We start from the raw sequence: 13,143 nt of genomic DNA, 5'->3' as shown, positions 1-13,143 counted from the left end.
GATGGATGGATGGACGGATGGATGGATGGATGGATGAGTAGATGAGTGGATGGATGAGTGGATGGATGGGTGGGTGAATGAGTGGATGGATGGGTGGTTGGGTGGATGGATGGATGGGTGGTTGGGTGGATGGATGGATGGGTGGATGAATGAACGAGTGGATGGATGGGTGGATGGGTGGGTGAATGGATGGATGGGTGGTTGGATAGATGGATGATGGATGGGTAGAGGGATGAATGAGTGGATGGATGGGTGGATGGGTGGGTGGATGGATGGATGGGTGGTTGGATGGATGGATGGATGAATGAGTGGATGGATGGGTGGATGGGTGGGTGGATGGATGGATGGGTGGATGGGTGGTTGGATGGATGAATGAGTGGATGGATGGGTGGATGGGTGGATGGATGGATGGGTGGGTGGATGGATGGATGGAAGGATGGATGATGGATGGGTGGATGGATGGATGGATGGATGAGTGGATGGATGGATGGATGGATGGATGATGGATGGGTGGAGGGATGAATGAGTGGATGGATGGGTGGATGGGTGGGTAGATGGATGGATGGATGGATGGGTGGATGGGTGGGTGGATGGATGGATGGGTGGATGGGTGGGTGGATGGATGGATGGGTGGATGGGTGGTTGGATGGGTGGATGGGTGGATGGATGGGTGGTTGGATGGATGGGTGGGTAGATGGATGGATGGAGGATGGATGGATGGATGGATGAGTGGAAGGATGGGTGGTTGGATGGATGCATGGATGGATGATGGATGGGTGGATGGATGAATGAGTGGATGGATGGGTGGATGGGTGGGTGGATGGATGGATGGGTAGATGGGTGGTTGGATGGGTGGATGGGTGGATAGGTGTTTGGATGGATGAGTGGGTGGATGGGTGGGTAGATGGATGGATGGAGGATGGATGGATGAGTGGATGGATGAGTGGATGGATGAGTGGGTGGATGGGTGGTTGGATGGATGCATGGATGGATGATGGATGGGTGGATGGATGAATGAGTGGATGGATGGGTAGATGGGTGGGTGGATGGATGGATGGGTGGTTGGATGGATGGATGGATGGATGGATGAATGAGTGGATGGATGGGTGGGTGGATGGATGGATGGGTGGTTGGATGGATGGATGATGGATGGGTGGAGGGATGAATGAGTGGATGGATGGGTGTATGGGTGGGTAGATGGATGGATGGATGGATGGGTGGGTGGATGGATGGATGGGTGGATGGGTGGTTGGATGGGTGGATGGGTGGATGGGTGGTTGGATGGATGGGTGGGTGGATGGGTGGGTAGATGGATGGATGGATGGATGGATGGGTGGGTGGGTGGTTGGATGGATGGGTGGGTGGGTGGATGGATGGATGGAGGATGGATGGATGGATGGATGGATGGATGAGTGGATGGATGGGTGGTTGGATGGATGCATGGATGGATGATGGATGGGTGGATGGATGAATGAGTGGATGGATGGGTAGATGGGTGGGTGGATGGGTGGTTGGATGGATGGATGGATGAATGAGTGGATGGATGGGTGGGTGGGTGGGTGGATGGATGGATGGGTGGTTGGATGGGTGGAGGGATGAATGAGTGGATGGATGGGTGGATGGGTGGATAGATGGATGCGTGGATGGATGATGGATGGTTGATGGATGGGTGGATGGATGATGGATAGGTGGGTGGATGGATGGATGGATGGATGGGTGGGTGGATGGATGAGTGAATGGATGGATGGATGGATAGATGGATGGATGGATAAATGGATGAGTGGATGGTTGGATGAATGGATGGATGCATGGATGGATGCATGCATGCATGAATAGATGCTCTTTTTTTCTGGTTGGTCTGTCTCCAGTTTTGATCTGCAGTTGACCAAAATCTGGCATAGTAGCTGGGGGGTTATTATTGAGCTGGGGTTTGCAGTCTTCGGAGTATGAGGACCTCTTACAGAAATGAAAACCAGTGTTCTCTGTTGCTCATTAAACAGGTGTAGGGTCACTCTCTTCTGGTGCTGGGGTCTTCTGAGTTGGCTCCTTCGGGACATAGTCCCCTGGAGGGATTTGTTCAGTCAGGATGTCAGGAGGCCTTTGGGGGAGGATCATGTGGATTAGAAGGAGGCTGAATCAGCAGTGATTCCCACAGGTCCTTTGGAAAAGGTAATGGCCTTTCTCAGACCACATGTTAAATAGCCCACATGTGGCCACACTGTTCTCCTGGTTTAGGAAGTAGAGGGTTCCGTGGGTGGCTTTGTGGCTGGGACCCCATGGTGGCAGGAGGTCCCAGAGTTCCAGAACTGTCCATCCCCATGCTTGGCCCTCCCTCTTTCATGGGTCCCTTCTACCATCTGCAAACCCCACCTTGGAAAGGGGGCAATACAGAAAGCTTTGCCCCCCCACGTGCTGACCATTTTTAAGGGGCAGGTTTGGCCTGGCACCCCGAGATCTAACCCCACCCTTAGGCCAGGTGAGCAGTGGGGGAAGCCCCTGCTGGGGTCAGAAGCACAAACGCTGACTCTGGTCATGCTGCCTCCAAACCTTCAGCTTCTCCCACGTCCCTTCCCTACTTCAGCCTTGGAAGATACCAGAGAAAATATCCGGGGACATAAGGCAGAGGGAAGTTTTAAACACTTCTCTTTGGAAGTCTCCACCGCCTCTTTCCCTCGCTCCTTGCCCCTGGCTTTGGCTGGGTGATGGCAATGAACTCACCTGTGCAACCCAGTACCCCTAGGTCACGGGACTCTTGGCAGGAGCAGTCAGGTGTGCGTCCAGCAGGTGACCTCCCCCCAGGATGTTATCTCAGACCTGGTCTAGGGAACCAGGAGAGCAAGTTCTGTGAGTCTGTCTCCCCAGGTGATGGTAGTAGAAAGTCTACAGCCATATCTGCCCTGGGCCGGGAAAGACAGGGATTGGGAGAACCAGGCACATCCTGCCCAGGACCTAGGATCTCAGGAGCCCTGGCCCTGGCAGAAGAATGACCACAGCCCCAGATCGTTTCATGCCCATTCTGTGCAGCCAGACAGATGAATGAATTGCTGGGCCCCCTGTGTTGTCCCCAGGCCACTGGGGCTATTGGTCTCCATGAAGCTGTCCAGCCCCCCGGTGCCCTCCAGGAACAGGTCCATCAGTGTTGTGTGTTTGCAGGGCTCCACTGTTCCCGTGGCCAGCTCTAATACAGAACACAGACCCCTGAGTGGCCCGGAGGGGACTAGCCTGTTCACCCTGGCAAGTCAGGGCACACTCAGCCCGAACTGTTCCTCTGCTGAGTCAGGGCGAGGCCCAAAACAGTCCTGGAGGCCCAGACGGGCGTCTTGTAAAGGGGATGCCCTGTCAGCTCTGCCTCAGGTGGGAAGTCGGATGCTTCTGTAACTTTTCTTGTTGGGGAAATGTACAGGGCTTGAGGGGAGTGGGGAGCGGGCGTTGGAATGTGTTGTTGAGAGTTGCATTTGTGAGCCAGGTCTCGGGTGGAGACCCCCAAGTACCAGGTGGCTGGAGCCTACCTTGGGTTCTCTTGACTAATGATGAGCACCCCTCCCTCCCCTGAAATGCCATGCTGTAGCCAAAGCCAAGTTTGCCTCCCCGATGGGCATTGAAGACATCCCTGGGACATCCAGGACGCGGCAAGGAAAGGGTTTACTCGAGAGGCAGTCAGACGAGGAGACGGGAGGGCAGGCCTCAAATCCGCCTCCCTGAAGGGAGAGTCAGGGAAATTTAAAGGCAAGAGGAAAAGGTCCGGGTAAAAAGTTGAGCCGGCTTGTGAGTGTGCAGCTGCGATCAGTCCACGAACTCTTTGGTTCCTGGGTTTTGGTGCCAGGCAATATCCGGATGCCCTTTTGCCTTCTCGGCTCCCCCAGTCCCAGTCCGTCATGAATGGGCCCCATTCTGCACAACCGGTTGACTTTGGAGGATGCAGATAGGAAGACCCATGAGGCTGGTACAACGCCGACAGCCCGACACGCACACAGAATAGGATAAGTGCCAGCCTCGACCCGCTCACCCACACCTCGGTTCCGTACCGACAGAGCACCTCACACTCTCCTTCTAGGGAAGGACCACTCTGGCTGCTGCGTAGAAATGAACAGTGGAGGCGAGAGTGGCCCCTGGGAGGCCAGGGTCGAGCCATGACAGTTGTCCAGGGGAAAGGGGACCGGGGCTTGGGCCAGAGTAGGGAAGTTGAGCTTGAGGTGCTCACCGCACATATCTAGATGGCTCTGCCAGTCTAGACAGTCGGTGGGACGGTCATCCACGGCTGGACGGTGTGTGACGCTGGGACCCCGGGTTGAGCTCACCCAGGGAGTGAGCGGGCAGGGCTGAGGCGGAGCCCTGGGGCGCGTCAGTGTTGCGGGGTCAGGTGGACGGAGGGGTGAGGAGGCGGAGTGGCCGTGGGGCTTGGGAGGTGAGTGGTATCCTGGACAACAAGTGAAGGAAGGACTTGAGGAAGGACGAGGTCCAGTATGGTGACGGCGGAGAATTGTCCATCAGCTTTGGCAACAAGGCCATCACCGGTGACCTTGACAGAAGTCGTCAGGGTTGGGGTGGGGGGAGGCTCAGAAGAGGAGCAGGAAGGACGGTGTGTTCAGTTCCTTGGGCTGTTGGAGTAAATGACCACCAACCGGGTGCTTAAACCAACAGAATGTAATCTCTCACAGTTCCAGAGGCCAGATGTCCAAAATCAAGGTGCCCAGGGTTGGGTCTTCCAAGGAGAACCCTTCCCAGGCCTCCCTCCTGGCTTCGGCTGGTTGGTGACTGTCCTCGCTGTGGACGCATCACTCCATCTCTGCCTCCGTCATCACATGGCCTCATTTTATTGGGACACCAGCCATTGGATTCAGGGCCCCCCCCCAACTCCGGCATGACCTTATCTTAGCTAATTACATCTGCAAAGATGCTGTTTCCAAGAGGGTCACATTCTGAGGATCCAAGTGGTTCTGAATTGGGGGTGGGGGGGACACTATTCCGCCCACTGTAGATGTGGAGGCGGCAATTCCAGACCATTCCCACGAGACCCCCGTGCTACCTGCCACCTGAGGGGAAGGTGAGACTGCACTCAGATGGGGTGCTCATTGGGCAAGGTCAAAGGGCGCCTGTGTCTTCTGCCAGGAGGGTTTGCTTTACCGTCCAAGGCAACTGAGGAAGGGAGACTGTCATGGCAGCCCAGGTCCGTGGTCCATGGGGGGAGCGGAGTGTGAGGGGCAGAAGGTCTAGCCAGGGCTGGCTAGATAACGTCTTCTCAGGGTCACAGCCTCTGGGGCGGTCTGACTTATTAGTCTGGGAAGTTGTCTGAGCCCTCCTTCCCCACCCACCCCACCCCGCCCAACGCCACCCCACCGCACCCCAGCCACCAGGTCCTGCCCTCAACAGGGACCAGCGGTTTGCAGAGCCCGTCAGCCTAAGTCGCTAAGCGTGGCCGCCCTCCGTGCTCACCCGGCCCTCCTGCCCCTGGGTGACCTCCCCCACCGTCCAGCCGCCTCTGACCACAGCCCATTTGTTCTGACTCCTCCAGCCTTGAGCCTTTCTGGGGCTGAAGCTGCAGCCAGAGGGACTGTAGTGTCACCCTTCCTCTTTCCTGGGGAGACAGGACCCAGCTTGGGCCCTGGGCCTGCCTGTCCACCCCCTCCCCCCGCCACACGCCCTCCCCCTCCCCCCCCCCCCCCGGAGATGCAAAAATGAAAAGACTTACTTGCAAGCCGCAGACTGACCGTCCCCCAAGGGAGAGTCCCTGCCTCATGGGTCCTCCCTGCTCCCACTTAGCGTCTCCCACTAAGGAAGCATTTTCCCTGCGGTTCCAGCATTTTCAAAGTCTCCCTTTTACTGCTCCCGGATAAGTAAGTTTGGTGAGGTCTGTCGTGATTGTGGGTCTGGAGACGGCTCAACTCTTTTCCTCAGGAGACTTTTGACTTGGTGACCTCCTCCTGGGGTCCTCCTGGCCTCCCTGGGTCCCCTCCCGGGGCGCCTCACCCGCTGGAGGGTCCCTCCCACATCTCCATTCCAGCTGGACTGCAGAGAAGAGCCCTAGTCAAGGATACTAATCACCCAACCTGCAAGAGTTTCCTTCTGGGGGAGAGAGACCTCTTAGGAGGGAAGGGATTGTTCTAGACGCCCTGTCCCCCAAAACGCTGGTCACATGAGGACAACTGGCTCTCAGAGTCGGGGGAGCCGGGAACCAAAGGTGCCTCATTACCCAGCCAGGGGTCAGGCCTCCTTCCCTGGTGGCCAAGGACAAGGGGTTGGGGTTTTGTTTTGCCTCTGTTTGGTGAGACCTGCTTCACCTTAAGGAGAGGTGCCCACATGCCCTGGGATGGCCATCCTCCAGCCACGACTGTCTAGAATCCAGCTCACAGAGCATTTGCACTGGAAGCTGCTTGCAGTCACAGGGGCGGCCAAGGTGACGGGTGGGAATGGGAACGTGGTGAATCAGGGGCACTTCCTGAAGCGAGACACTGTCCTTGACCTCCCGGACGCAGAGTGTGTCCATTTAGCCTGTGAGCTATCACAGCCCCGGGCTCTGGAGGCGTGAGCTGGGTTGCAGGAGAGCTCCCGGTCGGCGTGCTGGGCCGTGCGGGTTCAGATAGGCCACCAGGTATCCATTGCTCCTTGAAATGTGGAAGTTGGCGCACAAACCGTCCAGTTCCTCAACCTTCTGCTCCCATAAAAGCACCCGATTCACTTCCCGACTGGGTGCCCTCAGTGCCCGCCCCTCCCATTCATACAAACTATGTAAAGTTTGTGACGAGCCCCTCAGCTTCCTGGAGATGGGCAGGGCGGCCGACGCACCTTGCACGGTCATCAAATAAGTAAACTCTTGCCTTCCCTGCCGGGCAGCTTCCTCAGTGGGATTTCACTGGGTCCCTTACTTTGTGCGTGGAGCTCGAGGCAGAGCCCGCAGGCCCCCGTCAAAAGTGTTGAGGTGGGGAGGCCTTCCTGGGTTCTGTTAGTGACCAACAGAAATCAGGATGTATATTTTCCCCGGCCCGGTGCCCATCTCCCTCTCCGTGGCCAGTGCACTCCTGGTCTCTGCCCGGCCTTTGGAAAGCCATCAGACTGTGGCCCTGTGCATCATTGTTGACCTCCTACAAGATCCAGCGGGGAATGACCTGTTTGTGCCCTCACGGTCCCCAAGAGTGGGCCCATCGGGGGATGCTCGGGTGACGGGTCCTAACGCATCACTGGCTCCTGTCAGCTGCAGCTTCCGCAGCTGGTCCTGGCAGGTCGGTTATGTCCGAAGGACACATCTTTCTGGTTTCACAACCCCCATAACTGGATCATTCAGTGTGGTCCAAAGATGGTCAGGCAGAGGAGGCTTCCCCATATCACATAGTGCTTTCGGTGGGGGGCGTGGGGGGTGGAAGGAGGTAGACGTAGGTCCTCATCCGTCTGGGTAAACTGCAGGGGGCCGTTGGGAACTTCCTCCTCCCGTTGGCCTAGAGAGAGCCCGACTGCCGAATAGGCTGGACCTGGGTGTATGTTCACTTTCTAGCCCGTGGCTCTCCCCTCCCTGAGCCCGTTTCCCCGTCGGTAGGTTGAGGGGGGGTGCGGTCCCCGCCAGGCACACGATACGTGTTCCACAAGCCATGACCGCTGCTGGTGCTGTGATGTTAATTTCAGGTAGGCAGCTGGGACTGCGGGTTTGCAGAGCTCTGCTGTTTAGAAACGTTTCTCAGTGAGAGTCCCCGTGGGATGCCTTGGACACCATTAAGCCAAGAGGGTGTGATGGGAACTCCCTCTCAGTCTTCCCTCTGCAGCCCTGCACAGCTCTCTGGCCACATGCATGGCTCTTAACTACTTTCTCAAGTGCCCTCAGCCCCCAGGGGAAGCCCCTCGGGCTCCCCATGGGAGCGGAGCCACATCCGGGAGGGAGAAGGGACTGGCCCGATGGGGGCAGATGGAGAGAGCTCCTGAGTGGAGGAGAGGAAGGGCCACCGAAATCCCCCACTCGGTCCATAGAAGGGCCACTCAGCGCGTTTCCAGGTCAGGAACCACTGGGAGGCATTTCTGGCCGTCAGGATCTCAGCTGCAGGAGACTCTAGGAAGCATCTGGTCTGGATTCCTCATCGTACAGATGGGGAAACTGAGGCCCAGGCCGAGGGAGTGGTCTGCTCGAGGTCAGGCTGCTGTGCAGGGCAGAAGTGAGGACCAGATGTGAGGCCACTGGCACAGGACGCTTTACGACGCCGGGGAGACTCCTGTCTCTGTGGGCTCACAGGTGGGAGGAACCGGGCCCTGCTCCCCGGGGAGTCTGGAACGTTTGGCCCCCAAGCATTTAGTGCATTCTCCTGCCTCCAGGCAGGGCTGCCTTTAATCATCCTGTGCTGTCCAGGAACCGAGAAAGCTTTTCACGAAAAACATTTACCATTTCAGCTCCTTCTGCCGTCTCGCTGTGGCTGGCCACCCGTGGGGGTTGCTCGCCTTCATTTAAAGCCAGGAATTTAGCAAATGTATTCTCAAGCCTCGGATGGATTCTGTTTTTTGATAACAGCTCTGTTGAGATGTAATTCACAGGCCATACAATCCCCACATTTAAAGCGTATGAGTCCATGGGCTCTGGTGTAGTCACAGTTGTGCAACCATCACTGTGATCGGTTCTAGAACACTTCCGTCTCCCCGAGCGAGCCCCGTACTCATCAACGCCCCATTTCCCCCCAACACCTCCAGCCATAGGGTTTGCTCTTCAAGAGTTGAGGTTTTTTCATGTTATTTTTCATATTCTGGGACACACTCGTGAGTATTAGAGAACGGTGGTCTGCTTCTCATTGGGGGCAGGGGATCTCAAGGGAAATGCTGGGTTTTTCGCGGTTTTTTTTTTTTTTTTTGGTCACAGAGGAGTCTCGGTGTCAGGGGGAGACCCTGGACGAAGCCACGGATGCCATCACTTCAGCTCTTCCCGTGTCGGGGACGCTGCAGGGTGGCCCTGAGCAGCTCCAAGGGGGCTCACCTCCTCCTTGCTTCTGGGAGGAGGGCCAGGAAGGGTCAGTTCCAGGGAGGCGGGGAGAGCAAGGCCCACTCTGCCCCCGGCGGCCTCCAGGGCCTGGGAGGGAGTGACTGTCACACTCCTTCTGGAGCACACAGGCTGCATGCATGGAGCCTCCCTTGCGGGAAGACGGGCCCCGGCTGTCTGGGGACACAAGGACAGAAGTGCTCCTTCAGGCTGCAGCTAGAGGTCCCTCTCAAATCCAGGTGCCTGAGGCGGCACTGGCGTGAGCCCCAGCCTCAGTTTCCCTGGCCGCGAGATGAGATGCCCCGGCGGTGGCCGGGGCGGTCTCGAGGGTCCCGGCTGCCGAGCCTGGGCTGATGTTTCCACTGTGCCTGGCCTGGGCTCTCAGCTTCTCTCCGTCAGAGAGAGAAGAGCTGGGACAGAGGGGTTTCTGCAGACATCACACCTCCAGGCTGCAGGGTGGCTGCGTTTCCTCCACCCTTTCTTCACCATCTGTCTTCATTGGCGGCGGGGTCTGGAGCCTAAAGGATGTGGTTGCTGAGCCCGGGCTGCCTGGATTTGGACCCCAGAGCGTAACCCGGCACATTAGGCCCCCTCTGCTTCGGTGCCCTCAGCAGTGAGCAGGGGGACGACTGCAGGACCCACGAGCATTGGGCTCACCTAGAATGATTCCCCTCCTGGATGCCCACGTGGGGTCTGGAGCTGGGCCGTGTGGGGGGAAGGGCTGGCTTCCGTGTGCCCAGACGGACGCGCTGTGAAGGCTACTGCTCGTCCTGTGGGTAAGAGCAGGGACGGCCTGGGTTCTGACCCAGTTCCACCTCCTACCAGCACCGTGACCCTGGGCAGGTTATTTGGACTCACTATCCCTCAGTGTCCTCATCTATGAAATGGGGATGATGATAATAATGCCTCCCTGTGCTTGTTAAGCCCCTCTGAGCAAGCAAACCATAATAAACCATCAAGGGAGGGGCGCCCGGGTGGCTCAGTCGGTTAAGCATCTGATTCTTGATCTCAGCTCAGGTCATGATCTCACGCTTCATGAGATCGAGCCCCACGTCGGGCTCCGCGCTGACAACAAGGAGCCTGCTTGGGACGCTCTGTCTCCCGCTCTCTCTGCCCCTGCCCCACTCGCCCTCTCCGTCTCTTTCTCGAAATAAACAAACTTAAAAAAAAAAAAAAAGAAAGAAAAACCAAAGTACGGGGCTGCATTTGAAAACTAAAAATAAATAACAAACCACTAAGGGACCTGGTGTTTGCGGAGGGCTCACAAAGGCGGCCGGCCCCGGGCAGGTTCTCTGCATCAGCTAATAACAGTTGACTTAACGTGTAGAATGGTCTCCTCACCAGTTGTGTGTTGAAACGAACAGTGAGAGTATCGCCAGCGTTGTCAGCATTTTCGTTCTGGAGCCACCCAGAGCTGCGCTAACCTGCTGTCCTTGCTCTGTCCCCCCCCAGCCGAGCCCCTGCCACTCATGGATCTCTGCCGCCGCTCCGTGCGCCTGGCCCTGGGGAAGGAGCGTCTGGGTGACATCCACACACTGCCGCTGCCCGCCTCCCTCAAGGCTTACCTCCTCTACCAGTGACGCTCTAGCCCCGGCATCGCCAGCACGACAGCCACCTGGTGCCACCTCACCGAGCTACCGCCGTGCCCCGCGCCGCGGGCTGGCATCTATCTGGCCGCGGGAGGAAGCCCCTGCTCTCCCTCTTCATCCTGCCCAGCGCCCCTGCCGGACACGGACAGCTCGACCCAGGCCCCCCTGTCCCCCGTCCTGACGTTGGCAGAAGTCCCCTGCATGCCGCACAAGGTCCCTCTTTGGAAAAGGACACATAAAACAGACTCCTAGGAAGCCCTGCGCTGAGCTCCGATCTGCCCTCGGGGTGGCGTGGGCTACCCCTGCCACCTGCCGGGTCCCAGCGCCAAGCGCAGATCCCAGGGGTGCTAAGAGGTGCTCAGATAAAGGCTGGTGCTGAGGCCGGTGGGGCCACGCCACGGCAGACAACGCTCAGGACGTCAGGAACTCCCCACGGACTCCGAGGCAGAAGCAAACCAAGATCGGACCTTCCGCAGCACCCAGCATCAGCCCCGGCTGTCAGTCCCTTGGTACCCTCTATTTATTCTTTGAACAATAACAAAAGCCACTTATTTATTCCATTTAGAAAGGAAACCTTGTTCCAGTACCCTCTCTCTGGAGTGTTCTGGTGGTCCCTTCCACCTGCCCCTCCCCGGGATATGTGTGTGCCTCACCTGCCCCTCTCGGTGGGCCGTGTCCTCACAGGGGCACGAGGGTGTCTTTGTTTGGGGCTCTGGACCTACAGTTTCCGGGGGGGCTCTGCTCCGAGTTCCCGAGCTCGCCCCTCAGGGAACATTCGCCTCACGTGCAATACAAGAATCTTGGGGGTCCCGTCTGCAAGGGCTGTGGCAGCTCCCTGTGTCTCTCCAGGTAGCCACTCACCCCTCGGACTCGGACATCTTTGCACGTGGTTTTATTTCTTCAGTCTTCTGGGGGAGGGTGTTGCTGCTTTTGCCTTTCCTTTCCTAGCTGAGATTTCCCATGTGCGTCGTCAGAAGCCCTGGCCTTCTGGAGCCTCAACCAAGAAGGGAAGCTGAGTGGGTCTCCATCCCCAGAGGAACCAGGGGCAGGACGGGCTGGGGAGACCACAGAGAGGTGGTGCCCCACCGGAAGCCAGCGCAGGCCCCCACTTAGTGCCCCTGTCTGGGCTCTGCGCCCGAGTGGAACAGCCTCAGCTCACCACAACTCTCCCCCCCCCCCACCCAGAGCCACACGAGGTGCAGGGCGGGGTGGGACGGGGCAGCCAACAGAAGAGGGTCACGAGCGCCCTGCCACAGCCCCCCCCACGTAGCAGCCCCCGGCCCCTGCCGCCGCATTCACCACCTTCTATCTTGAGGTCAACTCTCTTCAAATCGGACTTCTGTTCATTTCTGTACCAGTACAATAGATGACTTTATTTGTTTAAATGTTTAATATATATACATATATATTTGTCTGTAAGAATTATGTTTTAAACAGCTGCTGTAGGGTACCTTTAAAAAAACAAAAAGTCTTCCAGTGGAGTATATTTTTTAAAGCACAAAATTGGTACCAAGTCTGGGTGAGGAATGTAAATTGCCCCCTTATTATTTTGAGGTTTTTTTCCAAGGGCGGGGGCGGGGGGGGGGGAGTGGGGAGGAAATCTTACCTGTAAGACTTTTAAAGACTTTTCCTCACTCCTGTTTCGGGGTGGGTCATGTTCTCATGAATGTTGCACACGAGAGAGTTCTATTTCTGCCGCTCCCAGCCTTACTGCCTTGGCCCAGCCGTCTCCCACCGACGCTGGATGAATTGCGGGCTCTTTGTCATTTCTCTGCACCTCTGTCCCCAAGCTTCCCAAACCCCGGCCCCACCCTTCTTCCCCCTCAGCCCAGAACCTTGTGACCTGTACAGTTTTGAAACTCCCGTTCTATTTTATGATGGTTAATAATAGTCAGTAACCTAATAAAGGAAAGTTTATTAAAAATACAAAGCCACTTTTGACTCCCTCTCTGTGTCTCGGGGGAAGGGAAGGGGCTGTGGCCAAGCCCTCCCTGCGTGCGTCCAGTTCTCAGTAGATACTAAGGTGATCCCCAGGACCCTTTGGCAGAGGGTGGGATGCCCACCGAGGCCCAGTGAGGAGGAGAATCCTAGAGAGGTGATCCTAGAATGTCCCCATCCCTTTTTAGAGGTTTGTGAGCCTGCAGCCCAGACTGAGACTTTCTGAGCCTGATGGAAAGGGTTCTGCACATCAGTGAGAGCCCCTGGCTCATCAGTGCCCTATGGTTTGAGTTGACAGCGTGGGCTTTTTAAGGGGCAAGATATGAGTCCCCGCTCTGCACACTCGGTAGAAGGAACCTGTCCCGCACTTACTTTGTGCCCCCGTGCCGAGCATGCATGACGCTAATGAGACTTCACCGTGAACCTCGTCCGGCCAGCTGCTGAGGGCAGGACACGCCCCTCATCCCCTAGCAGAGAAGACAGGAGGGGCGCCTGGGTGGCTCAGTGGGTTAAGCACCCAACTTCGGCTCAGGTCATGATCTCGCGATTCGTGGGTTCGAGCCCCGCGTCAGGCTCTGTGCTGACGGCTCAGAGCCTGGAGCCCGCTTCGGATTCTGTGTCTCCCTCTCTCTCTCTCTCTGCCCCTCCCCCACTCACACTCTGTCTCTCTCC

At 57.2% G+C, this 13,143-nt stretch overlaps 1 protein-coding gene across 4 annotated transcripts in view; it reads left to right on the top strand.

Moving 5' to 3' along the window:
• Positions 1 to 12,467, top strand: part of SPSB1 (splA/ryanodine receptor domain and SOCS box containing 1) — a 69,390-nt gene extending 56,923 nt beyond the window's left edge. For all 4 annotated transcript variants that reach the window (XM_047873256.1, XM_047873255.1, XM_047873254.1 and 1 more), the window contains one exon: positions 10,397 to 12,467. In XM_047873256.1, coding sequence (XP_047729212.1) covers positions 10,397 to 10,524 — 128 coding nt within the window. In that variant the 3' untranslated portion in view covers positions 10,525 to 12,467. The remainder of the gene's footprint in view (positions 1 to 10,396) is intronic.
• Positions 12,468 to 13,143: the final 676 nt, after the last annotated feature.

Source organism: Prionailurus viverrinus, chromosome C1 (assembly GCF_022837055.1).
Source record: "Prionailurus viverrinus isolate Anna chromosome C1, UM_Priviv_1.0, whole genome shotgun sequence".
Classification (NCBI taxonomy): Eukaryota; Metazoa; Chordata; class Mammalia; order Carnivora; family Felidae; genus Prionailurus; species Prionailurus viverrinus.
This window is presented reverse-complemented; position numbering and strand designations above follow the sequence as displayed.